This window comes from Eutrema salsugineum, unplaced genomic scaffold (assembly GCF_000478725.1).
Source record: "Eutrema salsugineum unplaced genomic scaffold, Eutsalg1_0 scaffold_7, whole genome shotgun sequence".
Classification (NCBI taxonomy): Eukaryota; Viridiplantae; Streptophyta; class Magnoliopsida; order Brassicales; family Brassicaceae; genus Eutrema; species Eutrema salsugineum.
In genome coordinates this window covers 356,176-379,643 of record NW_006256486.1, presented here as the reverse complement: position 1 = coordinate 379,643, position 23,468 = coordinate 356,176, and the positions used below count along the sequence as shown (strand labels likewise).

General features: G+C 39.2%; 6 protein-coding genes and 1 pseudogene across 7 annotated transcripts; 3 read left to right on the top strand and 4 right to left on the bottom strand.

Annotated features, from left to right (window-relative positions):
- The first annotated feature begins 327 nt into the window (after positions 1-327).
- Positions 328-2,727, top strand: LOC18011239 (2-oxoisovalerate dehydrogenase subunit beta 1, mitochondrial). Its single transcript, XM_006392569.2, has 12 exons — positions 328-621; positions 896-1,007; positions 1,092-1,127; positions 1,207-1,266; positions 1,339-1,396; positions 1,472-1,659; positions 1,738-1,806; positions 1,887-1,973; positions 2,044-2,139; positions 2,224-2,301; positions 2,373-2,459; positions 2,539-2,727. The coding sequence occupies exons 1-12, from the start codon at positions 455-457 to the stop codon at positions 2,572-2,574; spliced, it is 1,074 nt and encodes a 357-aa protein (XP_006392631.1). The 5' UTR covers positions 328-454; the 3' UTR covers positions 2,575-2,727.
- Positions 2,728-3,072: 345 nt separating this feature from the next.
- LOC18011243 (TATA-box-binding protein 2) lies at positions 3,073-5,381 on the bottom strand. The gene is made up of 10 exons (XM_006392570.2): positions 5,124-5,381; positions 4,561-4,640; positions 4,368-4,455; positions 4,042-4,113; positions 3,908-3,958; positions 3,747-3,791; positions 3,550-3,642; positions 3,358-3,459; positions 3,187-3,267; positions 3,073-3,088 (listed from the first exon to the last, which is right to left on the bottom strand). The coding sequence occupies exons 2-9, from the start codon at positions 4,635-4,637 to the stop codon at positions 3,193-3,195; spliced, it is 603 nt and encodes a 200-aa protein (XP_006392632.1). The 5' UTR covers positions 4,638-4,640; positions 5,124-5,381; the 3' UTR covers positions 3,073-3,088; positions 3,187-3,192.
- A 1,211-nt stretch (positions 5,382-6,592) lies between these two features.
- Positions 6,593-6,964, top strand: LOC18011313 (splicing factor U2af large subunit B). The gene has a single exon (XM_006392568.2). The coding sequence runs from the start codon at positions 6,593-6,595 to the stop codon at positions 6,962-6,964; it is 372 nt and encodes a 123-aa protein (XP_006392630.1).
- Positions 6,965-7,480: 516 nt separating this feature from the next.
- On the bottom strand, positions 7,481-9,527 carry LOC18011314 (E3 ubiquitin-protein ligase SIRP1). 2 transcript variants are annotated; one of them, XM_024150268.1, is made up of 2 exons: positions 9,308-9,527; positions 7,481-8,824 (listed from the first exon to the last, which is right to left on the bottom strand). In XM_024150268.1, the coding sequence occupies exon 2, from the start codon at positions 8,795-8,797 to the stop codon at positions 7,733-7,735; it is 1,065 nt and encodes a 354-aa protein (XP_024006036.1). In that variant the 5' UTR covers positions 8,798-8,824; positions 9,308-9,527; the 3' UTR covers positions 7,481-7,732. The 2 variants fall into 2 exon arrangements, with proteins under 2 accessions (XP_024006036.1, XP_024006035.1); XM_024150267.1 differs by having other exon boundaries at positions 9,333-9,527.
- An 824-nt stretch (positions 9,528-10,351) lies between these two features.
- LOC18011316 lies at positions 10,352-12,611 on the bottom strand. Its single transcript, XM_006392566.2, has 5 exons — positions 12,229-12,611; positions 11,899-12,092; positions 11,318-11,648; positions 10,782-10,877; positions 10,352-10,657 (listed from the first exon to the last, which is right to left on the bottom strand). The coding sequence occupies exons 1-5, from the start codon at positions 12,322-12,324 to the stop codon at positions 10,616-10,618; spliced, it is 759 nt and encodes a 252-aa protein (XP_006392628.1). The 5' UTR covers positions 12,325-12,611; the 3' UTR covers positions 10,352-10,615.
- A 243-nt stretch (positions 12,612-12,854) lies between these two features.
- On the bottom strand, positions 12,855-21,658 carry LOC18011319 (nuclear pore complex protein NUP214). Its single transcript, XM_006392564.2, has 18 exons — positions 21,321-21,658; positions 21,029-21,237; positions 20,584-20,752; positions 20,348-20,494; positions 19,891-20,012; positions 19,679-19,791; positions 19,136-19,275; positions 18,887-19,052; positions 17,837-18,800; positions 17,531-17,683; positions 17,326-17,383; positions 16,604-16,737; positions 16,390-16,514; positions 15,933-16,275; positions 15,658-15,841; positions 14,931-15,563; positions 13,321-14,823; positions 12,855-13,248 (listed from the first exon to the last, which is right to left on the bottom strand). Exons 1-18 carry the CDS (start codon positions 21,508-21,510, stop codon positions 13,121-13,123), a joined length of 5,481 nt encoding a protein of 1,826 aa, XP_006392626.1. The 5' UTR covers positions 21,511-21,658; the 3' UTR covers positions 12,855-13,120.
- On the top strand, positions 21,585-23,006 carry LOC18011342 (annotated as a pseudogene).
- Positions 23,007-23,468: the final 462 nt, after the last annotated feature.

Genomic DNA, 23,468 nt, shown 5'->3' with positions numbered 1-23,468 from the left:
TTCCTTGAATTTGTCTCTAATTTCCAAACTAAGCTAATTGAAATGTGTTGTTCTTCAAACAAAGTTTTTCTAAGGAACTGATTGGACTTACCGGGTAGTCGCAAATCTCAGGTAAAATGGAATAAAGATGTTCTTGGATATATAATCAGACCACTAGCGTTCGTATTAATAATATCAATTAGATTGCATCAAATTTTGTTGCAACTTGCAAGAAAAAGATATGGATTCGGGACAAATACGTGTCGGATCCGACGTGGCGTGAGTATCATTTTTCAGCCCAAAAAGGACAAACCTTTTGCCACCTAAAACTCTAAGGAAGTGGGTTACTGTTGCCAAAAAAAAAAATTAAGCTTTCACTTGTCGCAATCGTTTGGTAGCACGAAGTCTTTCAGATTGATTTATTGATTGTTGGCGGGTTCGACGAAAGCGTCGAGCTTTCTCAGAAATCTCAGAAATGGCAGCTCTTTTAGGCAGATTATGCCGGAAATTGGTTTTTCCGGGCACAACTCACGGAGCTAAAAGGTTATCGACGTCGGCGTGTGAATCAGACACCGTGAAATCGTTGAATCTGTACTCTGCTATTAATCAAGCTCTTCACATCGCCTTGGAAACCGATCCTCGGTGAGTTTTTCATGTTCATCTTTTAGTTAGAAGAGTTTTTTTAATTAGCGAAGCCTGTTTCCTTCACTTATTGTCTAAAGCATTTGAGTTGTTGTTCTTTGAGAAATCACGCTGATGCTCAGAACTCTACATTAAATATATTCTAAGGAAGAAGAAGAGTCAAAATTATAGGCGATTTTGGAAATTTAATGAGGGGAAATATAGTTAATTAGTTACACGTTTAGGTCCTCAATGTATGAGTCTGACTTTAGTCGGTGGAACTCTTTTGTGGAAGCTCTTATGTCTTTGGGGAAGATGTTGGCTTTGGTGGAGTCTTTCGCTGCACAACAGGCTTAGCTGAACGGTTTGGGAAAAACCGTGTCTTCAATACTCCTCTTTGTGAGCAAGTATGTGTTTCTGAATCCTTGATTTGTTTCCTATGAACATCTGCTTTTGTTTCTTCTTATTGTTCTTGATTTGAATTTATTCAGGGCATTGTTGGATTTGGTATTGGTCTAGCAGCAATGGTGAGTTCTTTTGTTTGTGCTATTCTTCTGTTTATGTTGTAAATTGATTAAAACACCTATGTGTGTTTGATTTTCACAGGGAAATCGAGCAATTGTGGAAATTCAGTTTGCAGATTATATTTATCCTGCTTTTGATCAGGTAAGTGTTTCATCTTTACAACAAGAATCTGATTCTCATTGCGGGGTTTTTGATCGAGTCTTCGATTCATAGATTGTTAATGAAGCCGCAAAGTTTAGATACCGAAGTGGTAACCAATTCAACTGTGGAGGTATGTCTAATCTATACATTTCTTCTTGACCACAGTATCTCTTTTACTCATTCGGGTTTATATGGATCTTGATAGGACTTACGATAAGAGCACCGTATGGAGCAGTTGGTCATGGTGGCCACTACCATTCACAATCCCCTGAAGCTTTCTTCTGCCATGTCCCTGGTATTAAGGTTGTTATCCCTCGTAGTCCACGAGAAGCAAAGGGACTGTTATTGTCATGTATCCGAGATCCAAATCCCGTTGTCTTCTTCGAACCAAAGGTACTTCTCTTTCTCTTACACCAAATCAGCTTCTTCTTGATTGTCCCTTTTAGTCTTGAAACTTTGATATTCTTTCAGTGGCTTTATCGCCAAGCAGTAGAAGAAGTTCCAGAGCATGACTATATGATACCTTTATCAGAAGCTGAGGTATATATGTTCATTTCTCACCGTCTCTTTTAGGAGATGACGATCTCATAGTCGGGACTGACAAAAGGAGTTATCGTCAGGTCATTAAAGAAGGCAATGACATAACACTTGTTGGATGGGGAGCTCAGCTTACCATTATGGAACAAGCTTGTCTGGATGCAGAAAAGGTTTAGCTTTATCTTTCAACTCAATGAGGATTGGTTGGCAGTTATTCATGCGGGTCTTGAGTTTTTGCAGGAAGGAATATCATGTGAACTGATAGATCTCAAGACTCTACTGCCTTGGGACAAAGAAACCGTCGAGGCCTCGGTTAAAAAGACTGGCAGACTTCTTGTAAGTTTCAAGCAATCTTGATTGCATTGTGGGGCTTTGTTTTTGCCTGGTCGGTCTTATAGATAGCTTTTGCTTGGGTTACAGATAAGCCATGAAGCTCCTGTAACAGGAGGTTTTGGAGCAGAGATCTCTGCGACAATCCTTGAACGTTGCTTCTTGAAGGTATAAGGTTAAGGTTAATTCATCTACAAGATTACTCTTAATCAGTTTTTTAACTGTTATTTTTTCTGTAGTTGGAAGCTCCAGTTAGCAGAGTTTGTGGTCTTGACACTCCTTTTCCTCTTGTGTTTGAGCCATTCTACATGCCCACCAAGAACAAGGCAAGTTCCTCTTACTCTTATTTCCCAACCCAAAAACGCTTTTTCTAACAAATCATATGGGTTTTCACGTTTTATGCAGATATTGGACGCAATCAAATCGACTGTCAACTACTAGCGACCGTCCGATCTGTTTCTTCAGAAAACTTTAGTTTGTTGTTTTACATTATGCATTACAATATGGAGCTATTTTATGCGGTCTAAGTGTTTATATTAGCCGCTTAGATTCGGTTAATAACAACATATTTTAAATCTTAACTCGTAAAACATCTACCTTTTTTCATGCATTATCTATGGACATCCAAACATTTGAGAAACTTAAGTCGGCTAAAAGGAGTTTATTACAGAGACTTGGTGTATTATTACAGAAGGTTAGCAGAGAGCTAAGTTACTCTTGAATGATTGGGTATTACTCATTGAACAAACATTACAGGAAACAACATACTAGAAAGAAATTTATAACAAACAAAAAAAGAGACTGTATATACATTTTTTTTGGTTTCCAATCTGAATCAAACCAAGTTCTTTGTTGGATGAAAATAACCTCACCAAGCGCTAGCCACCACCGAGATCTCTAGTTCATGGCAATCCAAACGTGACATGTTTTTCTTTTTCCTTTTGATTTATCGGCTCTGGTGGTATCAAAATATCATAATCAAACAATTGATTGATGTAAGATGTATGGCAAAAAATAACATGCAGAGGGGGATAAAGAAAGTTGGAGACTTACATACTATTATTGCTGGATTTTCCTGAATTCTGTAAGAACAGGGTAGATATTCTCAAAGGCTGTGTAAGTCTCGTCTCTCATCTGATAGTGTAACCTCATGATTTTATCAGATGACAGAAGCATTTTCATTCGAAAATTGTCAAATCATTTGAGAGGAAGTAAAGAGATTACCTTGGCTCCAGTTATAACAATCTTTCCAGACACAAAAATTAGTAGTACAATCTTTGGTTGTTTCATCCTATATATCAGTCCTGGAAATAGCTCAGGCTCGTACTGGCATCAATAATGAGAGAGGTAAGAATCATCAGACCGCTTATCTCCATCTTGTAACTATATATGCTTAAAATGCTTGAGATCACTTACACTTGAAAAAGCACTGTGAGAGTATGCAAGACCTTCAAGCCTAATGGGGAATTTTACGTCACAGGAGCCTACAATATTTTGAATCTTGAAATCCTGCAAAATGTAATCAGAGACATAAACAAATTGCTGTTTGAAATGAAACTAAATAATACAGTGTATGTTGGATCAGAACCAGAGATAGACAGACGTGTAAGTACCTTGAATTTTGCAGGGAAGCCAAGCTTTTGAACAATCCGAGCGTACTGAATATCAAAAAGGCATTCTTCAATAACAAATACCAACTGGAAATTTATCAAGTTTATGACTACAATGTTCCTAGAAGAAGAAAAATAGACTATAATGAGAGGAGCTGGTATACCTTTCTCGCAGCAAGCTTTGAAAGATGTTCACTCTTAGCTCCCGTACACACCTAAAATTGGACAAAATAAATGCTATGTTAAAACCACATGAGCTAAAATGACCGTACATGCTATAAACCTATATAACATATACCATTTTCCCAGAAGCAAAAATCAACGCTGTAGTCTTTGGCTCTCTTATCCTCATGATCACAGCAGCGAAACGCTGAAATATGAAAAACAAAAAATGAAACCAAATTTGAGAATACAAAGAAAGTAGTACAAGTAGCTATAGCCAATCAGATTCACAAACACAAGAACACTGTTGACATAAGTGAATATAATTTCATTTCACTAATCAATACAGATCTGTAGATAGACTACTGGCTCCTTCATAGTTCTCAATGATTTTAGATTTTGACTCAATTCGAATCAATATGATAGATTACTAAAACAAAAATATGGCAATAAAATGCAAACCTTGGGGTTATATTCAGCATTCCGAGCCTGCAGAGCAATGGCTTTAAGATCAAGCTTGCAGTCTAAGTTCACTGTTGAGACAATATTTCTGAAAAACACAAGGAAAAAAAGGACAATATCTTGTCATTCACAAAATACAAACTACGAGTCTACTAAACGGTGATATACAGACAAGACACAGAAGAGAGCTCACTGAAGAGTTGGAACAATTCCTGAAGGATGCTTGATAAGGTCAACTGGCTGGCTTCCTTCCATTCCTTGATCAGCCATTCTCTAACATACAGACAAATTGTAAATACAAATCAGCAAAATCTCGATTCATCGAAATTATGTGGATCCAAGCAAACAAGCATCCACGAGAAACATGGTGAAGTTTCAACAGTATCAGGTTGTATCAAAGAGGAGGTTTGATTATTGAACTGTAGAAATGACGAGTTTTTTTTGTTGTTGTTTCACAATCAAATAACGACAGCTTTTCTGTGAAAGCTATGAAACAAATAGAGAGAAAATGAGATCCAATTCGAAATAAAGTAAGTTAAAAGGATTGTTAAAGTTATAACAGTCGAATTCATTGACCAAATCAGGTTGTATCAAAAGGGTTTTGATTTGATTATTGAATTCAAGAGACGTTGTTACACAATCAAACAACGAAAAGCTATGGGAACACAACTCCAGACTATGAGAATTAACAAAAACTCAAATCAAATCCGAAGAATTGAACACGTTGGAAAAAGAGGGTAAGGACCAAAATCAGACCTTTGGCTAGTTTGCAATCCGGATTCTCAAATCTAGGGTTTCGTTTGAGCCCAGACGATTGGAAGAGAAATTGCCCGGAGAAAGATTTGTATGAGAAGGATTTAGCTTTTTATACAAAGAAAAGAGATTTAGAGAGGGAAAGAGATTTGTAAAATGGGATTTATATAAAGGAGAGAGTGGTTTTCAATATCGCTCTCTGGGTTGGCTCTCTCTTTGAGGGGATGAGATTTGATCTGAGAGGCTTACAAATCGCGTTTTGGATCTGAGGAGCTTAAGGACTTCTTACACCTTATATATACTTTCCCTAAACTACCCCTCACTCTTAATCTTCGACAAGGGTAATTCGGAGAATTCATGTCTAAAATTCTAACATTACTGTCTTTCCTTGATTTGTAGGTGAACGTCCACTCTTTGTCTACCACGTACGATATAATACAAATACACCATGTGATTTTGTCTTTCTTTTTTCAAAGTTTTTTTTTTTTTTTTAACTCAGTAGTAGTAATCTAAAGTTGTATGTTTGAGGCAAAGCAAAGTAAATAGTAAACATATATATAGTGTTTCTCCCTTAGAATCATTAGAGCATAGCCAATATGGACCTCAATAATATAATCAAACAAAGCAAAGTATGTATATAGGGAAGGAGGAATTTGGGTAGTTCTCCACTGGCTTCTAATATCTCTTATGAAGTTTATAGTATTGGTCATGGTTTGGGGTATTTTACTGACTGCGTCAAGACCTTCAAGTCACCCTCAAATAAGATCTCTCTAACGCACCAAGATTGTCTAAAACAGACATTGATCATATGAGGACTACAATTTTGACTTCCAAGCTGAACATGCATGAGGGAGGGATAGTCCTTTGCTCCTAAACTATTTTTCTTCACCCCTTTCATATCAAAGGACTCAACCACTCCACATTGTTCCGACTCTACGACACACGAGGCACCTACATATATATTACACTTTTGCATTCTTGAAGAAAAAGTAATGGCAGAAATAACTTGATTCACTTAGCAAATAATAATAAAGATTACATGTTTTTATTACTTACTAGTTACTAGTTACTAGTATAATAATAGGAATGATATGCTTTTGGATTATGGAAGAATTTTTGTTTTTCTAAAACGGAGGAAAAGAAAGAAAAAAAGAATTAAAAAAACTTTCCTTTTTTCTGATAAGAAGAAGAAACTTTTAAAAAATAATAAAAAAACACCCTGAGATCGGATTAGCAATTTAGCAGTGTAAAATAAATAAATAAATGGATTAAAAAAAGGGTGGATAAGGATAAAAAAAAAAAGGAAAAATAAGAAAAGGAAAATCCTAATCCTAAAAGAAAAAGAGGGTTTTGGGAGTATAAATACAGAGATAATCGATGATAAAAAAAAAAAAAAATACAGAGATAATCTCCTAGGGAAAGAAGAAAATACACACAATATTATTTCTTCTAGTGAGGTTGGGAAGAAAGAGATGCCTAAGCTAAAACCATGTGGATGTGGCGGCACCAGGAACAGCAGGATTATACGTTTAACTAACGTGATTACAGAAGCTGATTTCGACTACGGCGATGAAGACTACGAAGATTGGTTGATTGATATGAGAAACGACGGTAAGCGATATGGTGAATTGTTGAAAGTTGTGATCCCGCGACCAAAACCAGATCATCATCTGACACCGACACCAGGAGTTGGTAAGATTTTCTTCGAGTATGCGGATTCCGATGCAGCATCAAGGGCTAGATCGGCCTTTCATGAAAGGCCATTTGAACTAAAGATTGTGGTGGCTGAGTACTATCCTGAAAACATGTATGCACAGGGCCGGATGCCTGAATTTGCTGGATAATAAACACCCTTTCTCGTATCTATCTATCTAAATCTTGTTTCAGTTTTTTTTTCTTTCTTTATTAACTTTTATGTGTTCTCTTAACTAACTTTTTGTTTTTGGTTCGCTGGATTTTTGGTTGATCTGATTCTTATCTAACTTGTGTGCAGCCTAGCTTCAGATATGATCCACTCATTAACCAAGCTTATATTTATAGACAAAGCTATACTACTAGTCTTTAGTTTGGATACACAATATTGTTAGTATCAAGTTCTGTCTTCTTCCCCTGACCAGCAAAATACATTTGCGAATAAGAATTGAATCTATTTTTTTTTTGTTTAGGAGCACCCGAAGTATATATGGATTTAGTTTAAAGATGATGGTCACTTACTCGGCAAAGGTTCAGACCATAGTTGTGTTGTACGCAGAGAGTAAGAGAAGAATCAAACCCTGACAATTCATTGGTGTTTTTTTTTTTTTTTAGTTAAGCTTTATCTGAAACTTGAGTCACATTCCATTATTTCACCACTAACCTAACTGTAGCCACCCATTTTATCAAAGAAATACTCAACTAAACTTAAAAAAGTGGATTTAGTTGATCAAAAAATTAAAACCACAGGCGACCTTACCAGAATTATCCAATAAGAAGTTTACAGAAAAAGAAACACAAATTGATATAGATTTTTTGTTTTCCAAAAATAGTAAAATCAACCAAATCCGAGAAACTTATGCACAGGCAAGAACAGGTTCATGATCATATCAAGCTTCTTGTTGCTCAGTAAACATGTTTCAACTTGTACCCGTCGATGGATTGCTGCTATCTTGGGACGACGAGAACAAGCTGCCAAACAGCCATGGGATCGAGAATCCGCTCCTAGTACCATCATCGTTCTGCTCCTCATCCTCTTCTTCTTCTTCTTCTTCTTCTTCTTCTTCTTCATCTTCACGGCGGTTTCCATCGCTGTCCTCAGTTCCATGGCTGCTGCTTGTAGCAGAAGCATTACTGACTCCATTGTTGTCATTTGTTTCTCTTCTTACTGACTCACTCTTTGTTTCGTCTGCATGTAACTGGTATCTACAAACCGGGCATGAACTGTGGAGCTCAAGCCATGGGAGCAAGCATTCACCATGAAACTTGTGCTCACACGGCATCTGTTTTGCCTCGGTGCCAATATCAAAGTCATCTAAACACACCGAACATTGCAGAGTCTCTTCGATTTTCACACTAGCCAAAGCCTCAACAGCTTCTTTCCGAGCTGGAGGTGTTCCATATCTGTTGGGATCATTCTCTGCTAAACGCTGAAGCAACATCTCGAATCCAGGACCGATGAAATAGTCTCCTAAAGAACCAGCAGATACAGAATCCGTGTTACCAGCAGAGCTTTGAACCATGATAGTTTGATTGAACGGATTGATCAAGATCACGCGTTCTCTGTCTCCATTGCTCTCAGATTCTGCTGTTAACCCTGCTCGTATCCCCTGAAGCAACTGCAAAAGCGAAGAGGAATGTCTTCTCCTTCTCCTAAGAATCTCCTGAAGCTGCCAATCCAAATCGTTTTCTCTACCATTTGCGGTTTCATTCTCAGCCTCTGCCTCGTTCTGATTATCTTCAACAGACTCAGCACTCTGGTTCCTTGAGCGACGCACAGGACCGTTCATGAGTTCCATCAAGATCGGAGCCCAGAGAGAATGGTTTGCTCTCTGATCGTTGGTATCTGAAGAATCTTGTTCCTCTTGCATCTCTTCAATAAACCCACTCCGACAAAAGGGGCATTTGATCTCAGCTTCCATTACTGGATTCACAGTTTGAGAGCACATGTGACACCAGTACCTCGATGCAATTGCTTCTTCCATGGCCGATTCCTTGTACTTGTAGTAACCCTGTTCATAGCCAAAAACAACACTCAGCTTTAACAAAACAATCTTCAAATACAGCAAAAAAGACTTAATTTTTCATCAGGCGGCTAAGGAACTTCATTCAAACCAAATATAGCGAGGAAGAAACATCAAACCCTAGAATCAGTGAGTTGAAAACTGCGTTTTTATCGACACTGAATCTATGGTTTGATGTTTCTTCCTCGCTAAATGGAGTTTTGAAACCAAGTCTTTAAACACGACCACAACATTCATAAAAAAGGACGAAATCGTGACAATATTTTGAAACCAAGTCATTAATCATAGATGTATGATAGTCCTCGGACTCAAAGAAGAAAGAAATGATTTTTTTTTCAAAACTGAACAAAAAAAATTTTCGAAAGAAGAAAGAAGAATCTGCGTTCGGAAACAACCCATTTGCTAGCCTAAATCAGCCGTGTCGAGTAAATGATGAAAATAAGAACAACCTAACTCAAAAAAAAAAAATACCAGAAATTAAGCACGTTTTGTTAACCTTCGAGTCTTCTTCAACCGCAGATATAATCTCCGTTAAGCACAAACAAAAGTAGAGCGATAAGGAAAAATTTCTGATACTGTCTTCTTTGAAACTAGAAAAAAAAAGATTGTATTTGTGGGATTGTGGTATATCTACGAAAGGAGGAATATTGACGTGAGAAAATAAGAACAAGGATGATTCCAGATCCTTCTGGGTCTCTCTCTGTCTTTAATAAGCTTGCGGATTTTGACACCATTTTTTTAATTTAATTAGAATCAGCTGATTAATTATCAGTGGACTTTTCTCGAAACAGCAACACATGGATTTTGGGTTTTTTATTTATTTTATCGGCTTTTATCCTTTTTAGCTCGACTTACTCGTGGGCTCTTTTAATAATTTATGGGCTTTTAATGTTTCACTAAAAGCCAACTAAGAGAAATGAACAAATCGTTAGTGAAGCTAACGCTGCAAATTCGGACACGATGAGTCATTTCTTTCAGGTGTATCAATGAGATTAGTAGAGTTTGTAGTAGGAATTAAAAAAATTGGAGGTTTAGATTGAAGTTGGAGCCAACTCGAAGTTAAGGATTATGATTTTCCCCCTTTAGACGTGTCCAACTTCCGTATTAACCGAGTAGAACGTATCAAACCGGGTCTAAACCGCTTATTCTGACGTTATCAACCATGTCCAAAGAGCGTTTGGACCGGTTTCAAGCCGTGTCCAAACCAGACCGTCCAACAATCTCTCAAAGTCTCATATCATCTCTCTGCAAAATGTCACTACAGTCTTCATGCTCACCAACGCATGAGCAACCCACAAGATTCAAGCTAGTTTATCAATATTTTCAGAACTCAAGATCATTTCCCTAAAATTTCATATCAAACACAAACAGACGAAACATATCAACGCCGGAATCTTATACTATCTCCATTGCAACAAAAACCAAAAGTATCTCCATTTACACACAAGAAAAAACCCGGAAAGAATCATGATGCATCAAGTAGATTCTGACTCCAATCTAACAAGAGATCCCGAAAAAATAAATATTTTCATACAAAATAAATGATGAAAAAAGCAAAAGTAGAAACGGTGCTTACTTGGCGTCTAACATATAGAATCTCATCTCCTGATAGGTGGTATATAATCTTGCTGCCCTCTGTATGGACATGAAGATTTCATGATTCCCTCGCTAGCCCAATAATAGTTGCGTCTGCTTCATATCCTAAACATTAGCTAATGCACAGCAGGCAAGTTGCTTGTTTAGAATGTAAAACAGCACCACCGTTCTTGAATGGGGTTCTCATAATGAAGACATCCCCGGTTGCTTCAAACCCTTCTCTTCCTACAAGAAGTTGAGACGAGAATTTCCTTATGATATCTGATGGGTGATAAGGAAACGCAACAAAAACACGACATAGTGCAATACGACCAAGAACCATGAAAATGTCAAATCAATAAAGACTAACATCAATTGCATGTAGTGATCTGGATGTGGGAGACTTAATCTGAGAGGCTTCTGCAGCAGATGGTGATCCATTGTTCCCAGCTAAATAATGATTCACCTACAAAGGACACAAAGATGAAAAACTTTAAATTGGCTGAGTAGCATCTTTCTTTACTGCTGTTAGATAAAACTTCCCATCATTATCACTATGTAGTGTGTGTACGTACATCCTAAAACGGGAAATATCATTACTCAGAGACCTATCTTGTTAAGGACAAAGAGCTAAAAGAAGATAAAGAATCATCTAGCTTATTAGTTTATCCCAGATTCGGTATATTGCATTGCATCCACGACAGCTCAAACGGATTCGAACGCGAACCAGGAAACTCATCTTAGATGGGAGGCTTGATAAAGGTAACCAGGCAGGAAGAAATACAGTCAGAGAGACCGTACTAGATAAATTACAAAAACTCGAAATAGAAAAAATAGCGGAAAGCTCGACTACAAAGAGTGCACATAAACAAGTCAACAGGGGAAGAGAGTAGAAAGCAGAAAAACCTGTGTTGCCTTGGGTGAATTCATATTGGTTTGGCCCTCTTCAAAAAGAGAGGTGTAGTAGGCTGGGTCGTACATAGAACCTCCCAAGATTTCTTCTGCACCTGAACATTGTCTAGCTATAGCAGGAGTTGGTGGGTTCAAGAAGCTATTTCGTAAATCTGAATCTGTTTCACGAGGAAGTGAATTGTCCACAATAGAAGCCCCCAGCCTATAAATCTGAAACCATAAGAGTGACGACGACAGCCTCACAAAGAAGCCAATCATTTCCATAGCCATGGTCAGCTTCACTGAAAATATGAAGAAGGTTCCATACGTCTCAGCTGAAATGCTCCTGGGGTCGACAAAGGAGATGTTTTGTCAATCAAAAGGGCATCATATGAACAATATTTCCTTATATCGAAATGCTTTAGAAATCGGAAGGGAAATATGCTAATGATCAATCATTTCAAAATGAATAGAGTGCCTAAACAAAAGTTGTGAAACTGATATCCAATTTTTAGTCGAATATGTGTGTAAAATCTCTCAAAAGCAATGCTGCTTAGTTCAGATTCACAAACAAGGTTTTAGTTTGAGAGCGATACCATATCTCATGGGTGAAAAGAATGAACCACGAGACATCAAGAAGAATAGCGCAGAAAAGAAGAACAGCGTAGGTCCTGCCGAGACTTTGGCTATTGCTCTCGATTGCCACAAGCGCAAACAACGCAATCGCCAAGTTTATTAGCAAAACTCCATTGTATAATGCTCCTAGTGATCCAATCAGCGCACACCCAATCTGAAACCACCGGAAACAACAACAATTCAGAAAAAAAAAAACGCGATTCTCACAACGATGACACAATTTCTCGAATCGATGAACCCTAGACCGAAAACAGATTTGAATCAACCACGGGGAGAGAGAGGGAGATAACCTGAGTGTAAATAAGGATGACGGCGAGAGATTGGAGCCTAACATAGTCGCGAAGCCAAGGCTGTATTCGATCTCGCAAAGAACCACAAAGCATCATAAATCTCGTCGCTACTCCGATGTCCCTTCATAAAAGACAATATCACGAAGAAGCTTCTAATGTCGAAAATTCAGAGAACTTTTCCGGCGACAAAGCACAGATCAACGGAGAGAGAGAGAGAGAAGGGCTGAAGAATCGACGGTGGAGAATATCGTGAGGAGGAGGAGAGAGTAAAGAGTTTGTTTGGCGGGATCACATCGAATCGAAGAAGAGGAAAACAGAAAATATATTCTCCCGAGAAATTAAATCTCTCTCTTACCAAATTTAATTAAAATCAAAGACTGCGAATAACGCCCTCTCTGCTCCTTTCCTTCCCAGTTCCCCACTAGGCCCACTACTTCTTTCTCTCTTTTTTTTTTTTTTTTATTATTACCTTCCTCAGTTTGTTTATAGTTCTCCAGATTTAAAATCACTTTTTAATTAGCAAGAAAGTTTCTGGATTTATAATTAAGAAAGGGAAATATCTCTTCTGCTGTTATAAAAAATAAAGAAGCCAAACCAGCTTTCAAAAGATGATGAAAAAGCTTTAACTGTATGGCCATTAAGGCATGAGCCACGTGAGTGTTAAGTCAGCAATTTATAACATTTTCAAGGTTAGTTGATGACGTAACTACATTTCAACATTAACAAAAAAAAGGAGTAGACAAACACACAATATTTATAGAAAAAAATATACGACTTGACTGTAAGTCGAGACTTGAGAGCTAGACCAAAATTTCTTGAGACAAGCTAGCTTAGGTCTACGTAAAAGATGAGAGACTCGCTTGCATTTGCATACTGATTTGAACAAATTGTCTCATTTTCTCATCTGTGTGAAGAGTTCCGATGGCTTTCCTGTTGCTCCGGGGTTGCCACCAAAGCCTGCGAACCCACCACCACCGGCTTGGCCTTGTCCTTGGCTGCCAAAACCTCCAAAACCACCACCTGTCAACGACAGACAAAATGGTCAAAATGTTTGAGCATGCGTATGTATAGATCAATGTTAAGATGCTTTACCTCCTGCTGCTCCCACGAAACCTCCACCACTAGGAGGAGCAAAGCCTCCAAAACCTCCGGAGCCTGAACCAAGTCCACCAAATCCACTGGCGGCTCCTCCTGGAGCAGCACCGGCAAAGCCTCCACTAGCTGAGGCTAAAGCTGCGAAACCACCAGTTGGACTAGAAGAAGCTCCAGCGAATCCCCTACCAGCTGAAGCCATGGCCGCAAAGCCACCAGTAGCACTAGAACCAGCAGCTGCAAAACCCCCAGACGCTGGTGCATTTGGGAGGCCATTCCCTGGGTTAGAGCCACCAAATCCACTTGGACCACCAAACGTAGCTCCAGGGAGACCAGCACCAATCTGCCTCGACTGCCCAAATGAACCAAGAACCGATCCTAGAGCTTGCTGTCCTCCACCAATCTGTGACGGTTGGCCAAACCCGCTCTGAGTAGGTGGTGTCTGAGAAGGTGTTGTAGAAAATCCACCAAACCCTGCCGGTTGAGATGGTTGAGGATTTTGAAAATTGAATGATGCTGGTCGGAATAGCTCGCCGCTGGGGACTGCCATATTGAACGGATTACTTGTTGTTGTTGTAGCATTACCAAAGGGACCCCCAAATGGATATGCTTTGGGAGCAGCCGGGTTTGGAGTTGACCCAAGCCCAAAACCTCCAAAACCACCCATACTAAGTTCAGTCGTCTGGCTAGCCTCTGAAGCTTCTTCGTCCATTTCATCTTCTTGTGTATCTACAGTGTCTTTTTTCTCACCAAATGGACTTGCAGAAGTTGATAAAGATGCAGGGAAAGAGACAGGTGTCGACGATAGCTGTTGCGGCTGAGAACTACCTGGCCAACTGAATGAAGGCGGCGCCATGCTTAAAGGACTAGACTGAGCTCCGGATGAAAACCCAGACAGGAACCCAGATGAACTGACAGGGGTTACTGTAGTCTCTGGGTTTGGAATCTCACTTTTCACTGGCAGCAGCTCAGTTTGTACTTTTGTCGCATTTGCTACAGAATCTACAGTACTTCCCATACTTGGAATTGGCGAACTATGAGCATCTGGTTTTTTAGGCTCTGAGACTGGCTCTGTAATGGACTCAGCAGAAGACGGGGTGGAAACTTGAGGAGACTGAGACGCGTCAGGAGCAGTCAACGATGAGGAGGCTGATGAAAACAAACGATTATTATCTGTTAGGGAACTGGTTGCAGAGACCAGACTAGATGACACTTGTGATGCTGTGGAAGTTGGTGGAAGAAATGAAGATTGGCCAGCTGAAGATGTGACAATTTCAGGGGATGATGGAGACAAAGCTGGTAACTTAAAAGAGAAGCCAGTTGTGGGGCCAGGTGATTGAGAAGGTGTTGACGTAGCTTCTTGATTGAGATCAAAATTGGCACTGGTCAACGATTTACCAAATGGAACACTGAACCCCGTAGCTGAACCTGAAACTGCAGATGTCGATGTGACTGAAAACTTTTGAGGGACTGATGCTAAGCTGATGGGAATAGATGTTGGAACTGAAATTGATAACAGCGGTGTCATTGACCAGATATTAAAGTTGCCATAGTTGACTATAAAATTATGTTGAATCAAAAGAAACAGACAGAGGTCAACGTAATTATACCTGAATCTTGTGTAGAGGATGGCACTGGACGTGATAATGGTGTAGATAACGTGGAAACGGAATCAAGTGACGTGCTAGACAAAGGTGAAGATGAAACTGACACCGTTGCAGCAGGAAAAGTTACTTTGTCACCAGGGATACTGCTACTGGTATTGAAATCAAACAGCGATTTTACAGGGAAACTAGATGCTGGTTCACCAGTAGGCACCGACGACAGTTGAATGCCAAAACCTTTGCTAGGTTCAGAATCGGATCTTGACGATGTGGTACCAAGCCGCTGCACATTTCCAGCAGCTCTATCAGGAAACACATTTGCTTTGCCTTCAGAAAGTTTAACTTCTCCAGCCTTCTTTTCTGTCTGTTCAAATACAGTCGATGCCACTGGTCGTTTCAGAAGCAAATTTGGTCCTCCTAATTGTGAAACTGTCTTCGGATCCTTACTCTGCGACGGGGCTGATTCCTCAGCATAAGAAGCTTTATTGTTCGACATATTTCCAGACCAATCGAAACTTGCCTTCGACGCAGATATTGGAGAGAAGGTAAAGGGACTGTTAGATTGTGGCATAGGTGGCCTTGATCTGAACGGGGTTGATTGCGCTTCAGATGTGTCTTGTTGGAATAATTCCATTTTTCCTATTTTGTACAGTCAAACCAGAGAAACGATAAAGAATACTAATGAAACACTGTAAAATCAAATTATTGCACTACACAGTAAATCTTAGCTCACCCTTATTCGAGGAGACTACAGGTGATGCATGATCCTTCAGGCGAAGCAGTGATTGCTCCTGTGTATTAATCGTTGACCGTATTCTCTCATTCGACACAGTCTGTTGGTTCATACCCGTCTTCTGTTGCTCCTGCAGAAGCATCCTTTTGACAGTTGTTTTTGGAGGCTCAAAAGCAGCCCAATTCTGCAAAAAGTAGAGCAAAGCGTGAGGATACACCATAAATTACATATATTGTGTGGTCTAGTACTGAGTCAAAGATTTCCCATGAAATTACCCTGTCTAATGATTCTCTCCTCCTCCTAGCCGTTTCAGGGTCAGAACTTTTCATACCAGATGACTGACGTTGTCTGGACTGTGCATTTATACTTGCAGGAATAGAAGAGAGTAATAGATTTTTCGCTGAAGATGCATTGTTAGCTTTTACAGCATCTGGCGAGCTGAAAGAAGCATCATAAGGGATCCCAATTGTCTCAAACAACTCCTGCTTCACATTTTTTTTGACAGGTGAATCGATTTTCAGAAATGTCATTTGTTTTGAGAGACAGTCAGAGAGTTGCTCAGCAGCTGCCAATTGGGAACTCATTGTGTTATGAAGGCTATGAAGGAATTGCACACGTCTGCAGAGAGAATCAACCCAATTTCAGTGGTGGAAATGGGGAGTTTATGGCCAACTTAACCAATTTATAATGATGGGTTTTTATTTAAATTTCACAACTAACCACAAAATATACCTTGAAGGGGCAGACCTATTTGGCAAACCTCTCCGGGCCACAGAAAGTCCTCCATCCTCTTGGTAGCGATCGAGTTCAAGCCGATTAAAATATCTCTCTAATTCAATCAGTTGATGAGTCAAATCCTGAACGGGAAAAGTAGTGGATAAATTAAAAAGCAAGCTTAGAGGGCAGTAACAGATAAATGAGTGAGATATATCAACCCATAAACAACCTTGTTTAGTTTCACAATATGCTGCCGCTTGGCCTCAAGCTCAGGATTCAACCTCCGGCGGTTCCAAAGTTGCCAGTACTGGTTATCAGAAGTTTGCTTATACAACCCTTCCATGTATGTCTTTTTGGCCAAAACTGAAATCCCCACATGAAAGAATAATAAGACAACAAATAACAGCCTGATAATTTGCAGCCTAAATTCCAGTGTAAAATATGAAACGGTATTAAATATATCTAGAGACAAAAGAACAAAATTCCTAGGGACTTCCAGAGCAACATATGTAAAAATGACCTCATTTAAAGCGCAAGCTTATGCTAATATTATATGTGAGAATAATGTACTTAACATATGTGAGAATAATGTACTTAACATATGTGAGAATAATGTACTTAACATATGTGAGAATAATGTACTTATCACCACGTATCCCCGTAAAAGGATACATCATATATAAATATGATTTTATCCTGATTTGTTCCCCACTTCTCGATTAAGTTGAGATTTGAAGTCTGGTGGGGCAGAAAATGAGATAGGATAAGAGTTCAACTTGCCTCTTTAGTCAATCCTTTCTAGACATCACTGATAGTGCTTAGAAGCAATGTACATTCACTATATTCCTAGTTCGCCTATTGCATGATAAGACACCTTTTCAGAAAGAAACAATAACCCGCTATCAAATTTTTTTCGCGCTACATACTGGGATGATAAAATAGATAGATCACCTTGAATTGTTTTGTCCAGAAGATGTTGGATCTCTGCTTGCTGCTCGTGAGTTATGCTCTGAAGACCATCAAACCATATTAGTTAACAATACAAAGAAGGCCAGGATCAATGACAGTATTTGTATATTGCAGGAGGGTGGTTTGATCAAATATTAAAAAGTTAATCGAAAGTTAATACGAAACAATAATGAACTTTTAAAGACACCTTCCACGTTTGGCACTTGCCAGCAAGACTTTGAAGTCCTTGCTCCAATTCTTCAATATGACTTTTGAGTAATGAGGTGCAACAATCCTTGAAACCACCTGGTCCTTCAATGGACTGTAAAAGCGCATCCATTTCTCTGGCCATCTCATTTATCTGGCAAATGAAAGGAAGAGTAAGGTACGCCAATGACATAAGTCCAGTAAGATAAATACTAGAGCACAGCATGAGAGTTCGGAACACCCTTTTCCTATAATACATAACCACATTATTAAATCTTACGAAATAAATATTGTGTGAAAACTTTACATTACTGGGTTGCTTTGACATGGTATTCTCGAGTCTCAGAGGTCCAGGACTGGACGGAGTTTTGTGCTGCTGAAGACTAGAGGACTTTTCGAACGAAGATTTCACCTGTAGTGACAATTGAGAGGCACGGATAGACGGAATTGGCTCGATTTTTTCTACCCCTTCATCAGCGTCTTGATTTTGGCCTAGCGGAGGAGTTAAATTAATCAGAGCCGATGCTTTAGCAGTCTCAATAACTTGTACAGGCTTCTCTTTGATGCACGTAGGAGGATTTACATAACCAGCTCCCGTCTGTTCTGATTGCTTATGCTGAGTATCTTTCACAGAAGTAAAACGACCAGAGGCAAAATTTGGAGGTGAGATACCTTTCCCACTTGACCATGGCTGAGCTGGTGTATTTTGTGGTGAAGGAACAGTAGCGTTCTGCGGGCCAGAAAATGCAAATAAAGCTGGTGTACTCTTTGACCCAAAACTGGTCTGAAAATGCAGAGACTTAGACTGCTCAGATAAGTCTTTTTGAAACTTATCAGAAACAGGGAGGATAGGACCCAGTCCTGCAAATTTGTTGGTGTCATATCCTAAAGACGAAGGAGTTACCCCAAAACTTGTTCCGAACTGCCTAGGAATCATGCTTTGTTGACCATCTGCAGCTTGTAATGGTTTTTCAGCATAGAATTCTTGCTTCCCGTTGTTGTCCCCAGACGCTGAATTTTTTACAGAACCAATTTCCTTACTAGAAATTGTTTCATTTGGGAACCTTTGTTCGGTAGGTAACAGAAAAGTTAAATGATCTGAGTTGAGGGGTTTCAGTTCATTTTGTACCGAAACATTCACATTTCGTTGTTGTTCAGGCTCTTCAGAAGATTGTTCAGAAAGATCATCTCTAATTGAAGGGGCATTAGCATCTTCTATATCAGAAGAAGAAGCCAAATCAACATTATCTGAAGCTGGGAGTCCTGCAACACTGTAGAGGAACACAACGTTACTGTTTCATGTAATGTAGTTAAAGAAAAGGAGAAACTTATAACCATTATGAGAGACAAAGCCTACCTAGCAACATTAAACATGACCATTTTTCCTTCCAAAGTGAGGCACACAAGAACACAATACGGCGGGAGTTCTTTCATTTCATCATCTCCCGAACGGAGATTAACGGTCCCTTCAACAGAAACCCTATCGATACAGAGTCCCATGATCATATTGTCGTCTCCATTTTCTGGAAAAAGAATGATCATTTTTATATCGAACGTGTAATGTATGAAAAAGCACATTGGAATGCAGCAACTCTGGACCACATACCTTGGAGTCCAATCCTTGGCAAAAAGGTCTCTCGATCAATATCAACAACGGCAACTGCACTTTTATCATCACCAAGTGGCCAATTTAGCAAAACAATATGCTCATCTATGCTCTTCCTGTTTGCTATGATTGCCAGTTTGCTGTAAAGTTGACAATATAGAGGAGTAAGCAAAATTTTACTATCTTCAACATTGAATTAAGTGGTAGTTTACTTTGTCCATGTTCCTTATTGCGATTAAGAGGAAATCAAGAATAACTAAACTGACTCTATTGCGCTTCAAGACGAGAATTGTAAATACGAATTAGCTCAGATTTACTTCCAGTATTATATGATAGTTGAATTTAAAACAATTCTCATTAGCGAACTTAATTATTTACAGCTCATCCTAGTTGGTTACGTATGAAAAAATATCTTAAGATCCGAATAAATCAAGAGTTAGAAAGATTGACAAACGGCTTGCAGGGCGAAGGTAAATTCCAGCATTCATGAAAAGATAAAGCAAAGAAAAAAAATAAAAAGAACATAAAATTAGCCTAAAGTACCATTTGTCTATGTAGCTAAAGAGCAAATGAGGTCCAACACCAGCCGGAACAAGATCATCCATCGAACATGGAAACAAATCAGAGAAGGATACAGCAACCAGATTGGACGAACCCTGCAAAGAAGAAGCTCAAAAACCACATATCAGATAAATATATAAGTACAAGTTACAGATCCTATTGTTTCTTTCTATCCCATAAAAACGGTCACTCACATCAGTTATCTTCCCGTCCGGACTCTTAATAACCTGAACAAAGTAATTTTCTTCCATGCCATCAATCAGCTGGAAGCATCCGAGAAGAATACAGTTGTGACGTACCCATCGAATAGAATCAACTGTTGCAAAGTGTTGTTGGTAAACAGTCAGTCATTGAGCGGGTTTGACTTCAGAGCGATCCATGAAACTTTTCAACGGAAGTATGCATAGAACCAGGGAAATTTGAACACCATTTCAAGAAATACAGATCTATAGGAATGTTACCAAGATTTAGATGGGAGATAGCACGAAATAAGAACTTTCAACAGGATCATTTTGTAAATATTCTATGTCCAAGCATCGGAATAGAGGACGACTCAGTCCATACGAAAACACCTCATATACCATACAACAACTATGCTATTTGAACCAAAATGGAAAATACTGATTTGATAGGCTAAAACATACAACATACCTTTCACAACACAGTTTTCATTGGAATCACCATTCCAGGCGTCAAATGATAACGCTATGCACTGCTTCTCGTTAAACTTTGACGACAAAATCCGCAGGCTATTATCTTGAGCCACAGCAATATAACTCCCTTTTGAACTCCATTCAACTGGAAAAAAGAACATAGTACACAATGAAATTCCAAAAAACATGGTTTATTGTGTTGCTGAAGAAGTAGCAAAAGTAAATGATACAAACCGGCGTCAACACCATCCATAACATGTCTAGGGGGTGCATTATCAATTCCATGAAAGAGATTCCCATGGTTTGAAAGAACAAGATACGAATGTTTATCTTTCCGTGTCCACCGGAAATCCTTAACAAAGTCTGACTCATCAGGTGAATAAGAAAATGAAGGTTCTGCATCCTGCATCAAAGGACAGATAAAGAAAATAAACTATCAATCAACATAGATTCTCATTCCTAGCAAAGGGCTGGATAGTGTGCTACTACTAGTTGTGTGCTTTCAAACGCCATTCACAAGGAAAAAGCATACAGAACCGGCATAACATTTAAAAAAAAAATCGCATTAGCAAGAAGTAGTATAAAGTAGAAGTCAATTTACGGAAGAACCCGGGAAACCAAGCTTACAGTTACAGGCAGAGAATATGCCATAAAGACTAAAGGCTTAAGAGCCATATACCTTATTAAGAAGTGAATCCACAGAGAAGAAATGAAAATCAGCAGCGACGGAGACAGCGAGAATGGAATCATCCGCAGAGAGAGACAGTATACGAACGTTGCCAACGGGAACATCCACGAGGCTCAAATTCTGGAGATAAACCCTGGTACCTTTCCCGTTACTATTCTTCAAAGCAGAAATTACATCCTTGGTCTTTGCAACAAGAAACCCTAATTTTCACACAAAAACGGCCACATACATTAAACAGCACGAGCAAAAACCTGGACAATCATCACCGATTAAGAATACTAACCGGAGGAATGTGCGACGAAAACGACGCCGTGGCGTTCGGAGATAGCTAGAGGCTGTGAGGGAGGGTTTTCGAGATCGTATAGAGCGTCTTCCTCTTTGATACAGATAGGTTCGCCGATTCTATCGAAGTAGTAATCGGTAGTTCCGACGCGATCTCCTTCTACTTCTTCTTTAATCTCAACTTTACCCATTTTTTGAAATCTCCTCAAGCTGTTGCGGCTGCTTCAATGGCCGAATCGAGAGAGTTAAAGGTTTTTAGGCGGGAATGAGAGAAGAGAACGAACCAGGAGGGCTCGTAGGAGACTCGAGAGTTTGAGTATCTCTGATTTTACAAGTACCGGCGCTACTTGGTCCGGTGAGTCGATGACTCTGTTCAAGTTTCGTCTTATTTATTTCAAATTGGGCCGGGTCGGAATGTGAATGGCCCTTACCCGACAGTTACCAAAACGTAGCCGTTTATCTCCTGTGTACCGTTAAATTCAGACCGATTTCTCGTCGCTAAACCAGATTCGGTTAAATAACTACAAAACGGCGTCGTTTTCCGCTACTCCTTACCAACACAGACCAGATTTGAGGACCGGAGATGAAGCTGTCTTCTTGTTAGTTCTTCGTTTACCTCTACTCCTTTCCTGCCCTTCTTAACACATTGAAGGTAAGCTAGTTTTACTTAACTTCTAGAACAATAGAACATACATACAATTTTTATACATTGATACTCTCTGAAGCCTTAACAATAATTAACATTCAGTTCTTCGTATTTTTACCAGAATCTGTTTACAGCTTCTAGTTTCTCGTTGGCATTCCCATATATATCTGCACCAGAGGAGGAAAGGATGGAAAATTTGTTGTTTCAGGGCTTAAAGAAGCTTGTTCTCATAATGTTGGAGTCAGCAATATCGTGTTCTCAGACTCGTGTTTCGTTGAGGATGGAACAACTCAGAAACTATCGAAAGTGCAGTCTTTCAAAGTCATCTGATTGTTCTGACGTTTATGTTTTCCAGAGTCCCATGCACCCTTACTCTTGAACCTTCTGATTTACCTATAAATTATCGATCGACAGGATCATCTGGTTGCTAGAAAAGAAACAAGAAAAGAAGGGGAAACCGACTTGGTTGTGGTCTGCTCTGAGGGATCTGAATCATCGACTCAATCTTACCAGTCACCTTCAGATCGTAAGTGGACAGATCATGGTTACAAAAGAAGTCATAGCATGCATTTAGATACTCGTTTTAAGTTAACTAAGTTTTCTTTGAACCATTATCTGCAGGTGAAATCATCTCTGAGCTTGTTGGTTCAGTAGAGCATTCTGGAACTAAATACGCAACCCTATATGTCTCTGATCCTTATTGGTACACTCCTTACCAAACTCTCCAAAGGTTTTTGGCTGAAACAGCCACAGGAAACACTACAGCTGAAGCTTCTACAACCTGTGATGAACTCTGCAAATTCAAGTCATCACTCTTAGAGGGAATCTTAGTGGTAAAGCTACCCACTTTTAAAGCAAATTTCTTCTAATGCACATTCTTTAATTGTCTCGAGCTGGAAGCTTGTGTTTCCATAAGAAGTCTTTGTGATAAGGTCTCTTGCCTCTTTTCAGGGAATCGTCCTGCTTACCATCTTGATAAGTGGACTTTGTTGTATGGCGGGCATCGACACACCGACTAGATTCGAGACTCCTCAAGATTAAGCAATTACATCTCTCTGTCTTTGCCTTCATGTGCTGATTTTTTTGCGTTGTGAGGGTTTTCAAATGTTTTGTATATTATAAGGTGTATACACATGTTTGTATGTTGGCTTTATCGAAAAGGCTTGTACTACTTGTAATAATTGAGAACTTTGAATTTTTTTTTTTTTTTTGGGTCGAGAACGTTGAATAAAACACAGAGTTTTACCAGATCTTGAAGCCTAGTGGGTTTTTTACTTTAAACATTACTGTTTGTTTGGTAATTAAATCATGCGTGTAGATACATACACGGTCTACTGTATATGCATATAATGATGGATCCCACGAGAAATGTATATAATTGGTGCAGAGTATTAACTACGAAGGGCCTATATATGTCTTGCGAGTTGGGAGCCATTAACCCACACAGGCAGTGAAATACAAATAACACCATGCACCTTTTCTTTGAATGAAGGAGAGGACCAA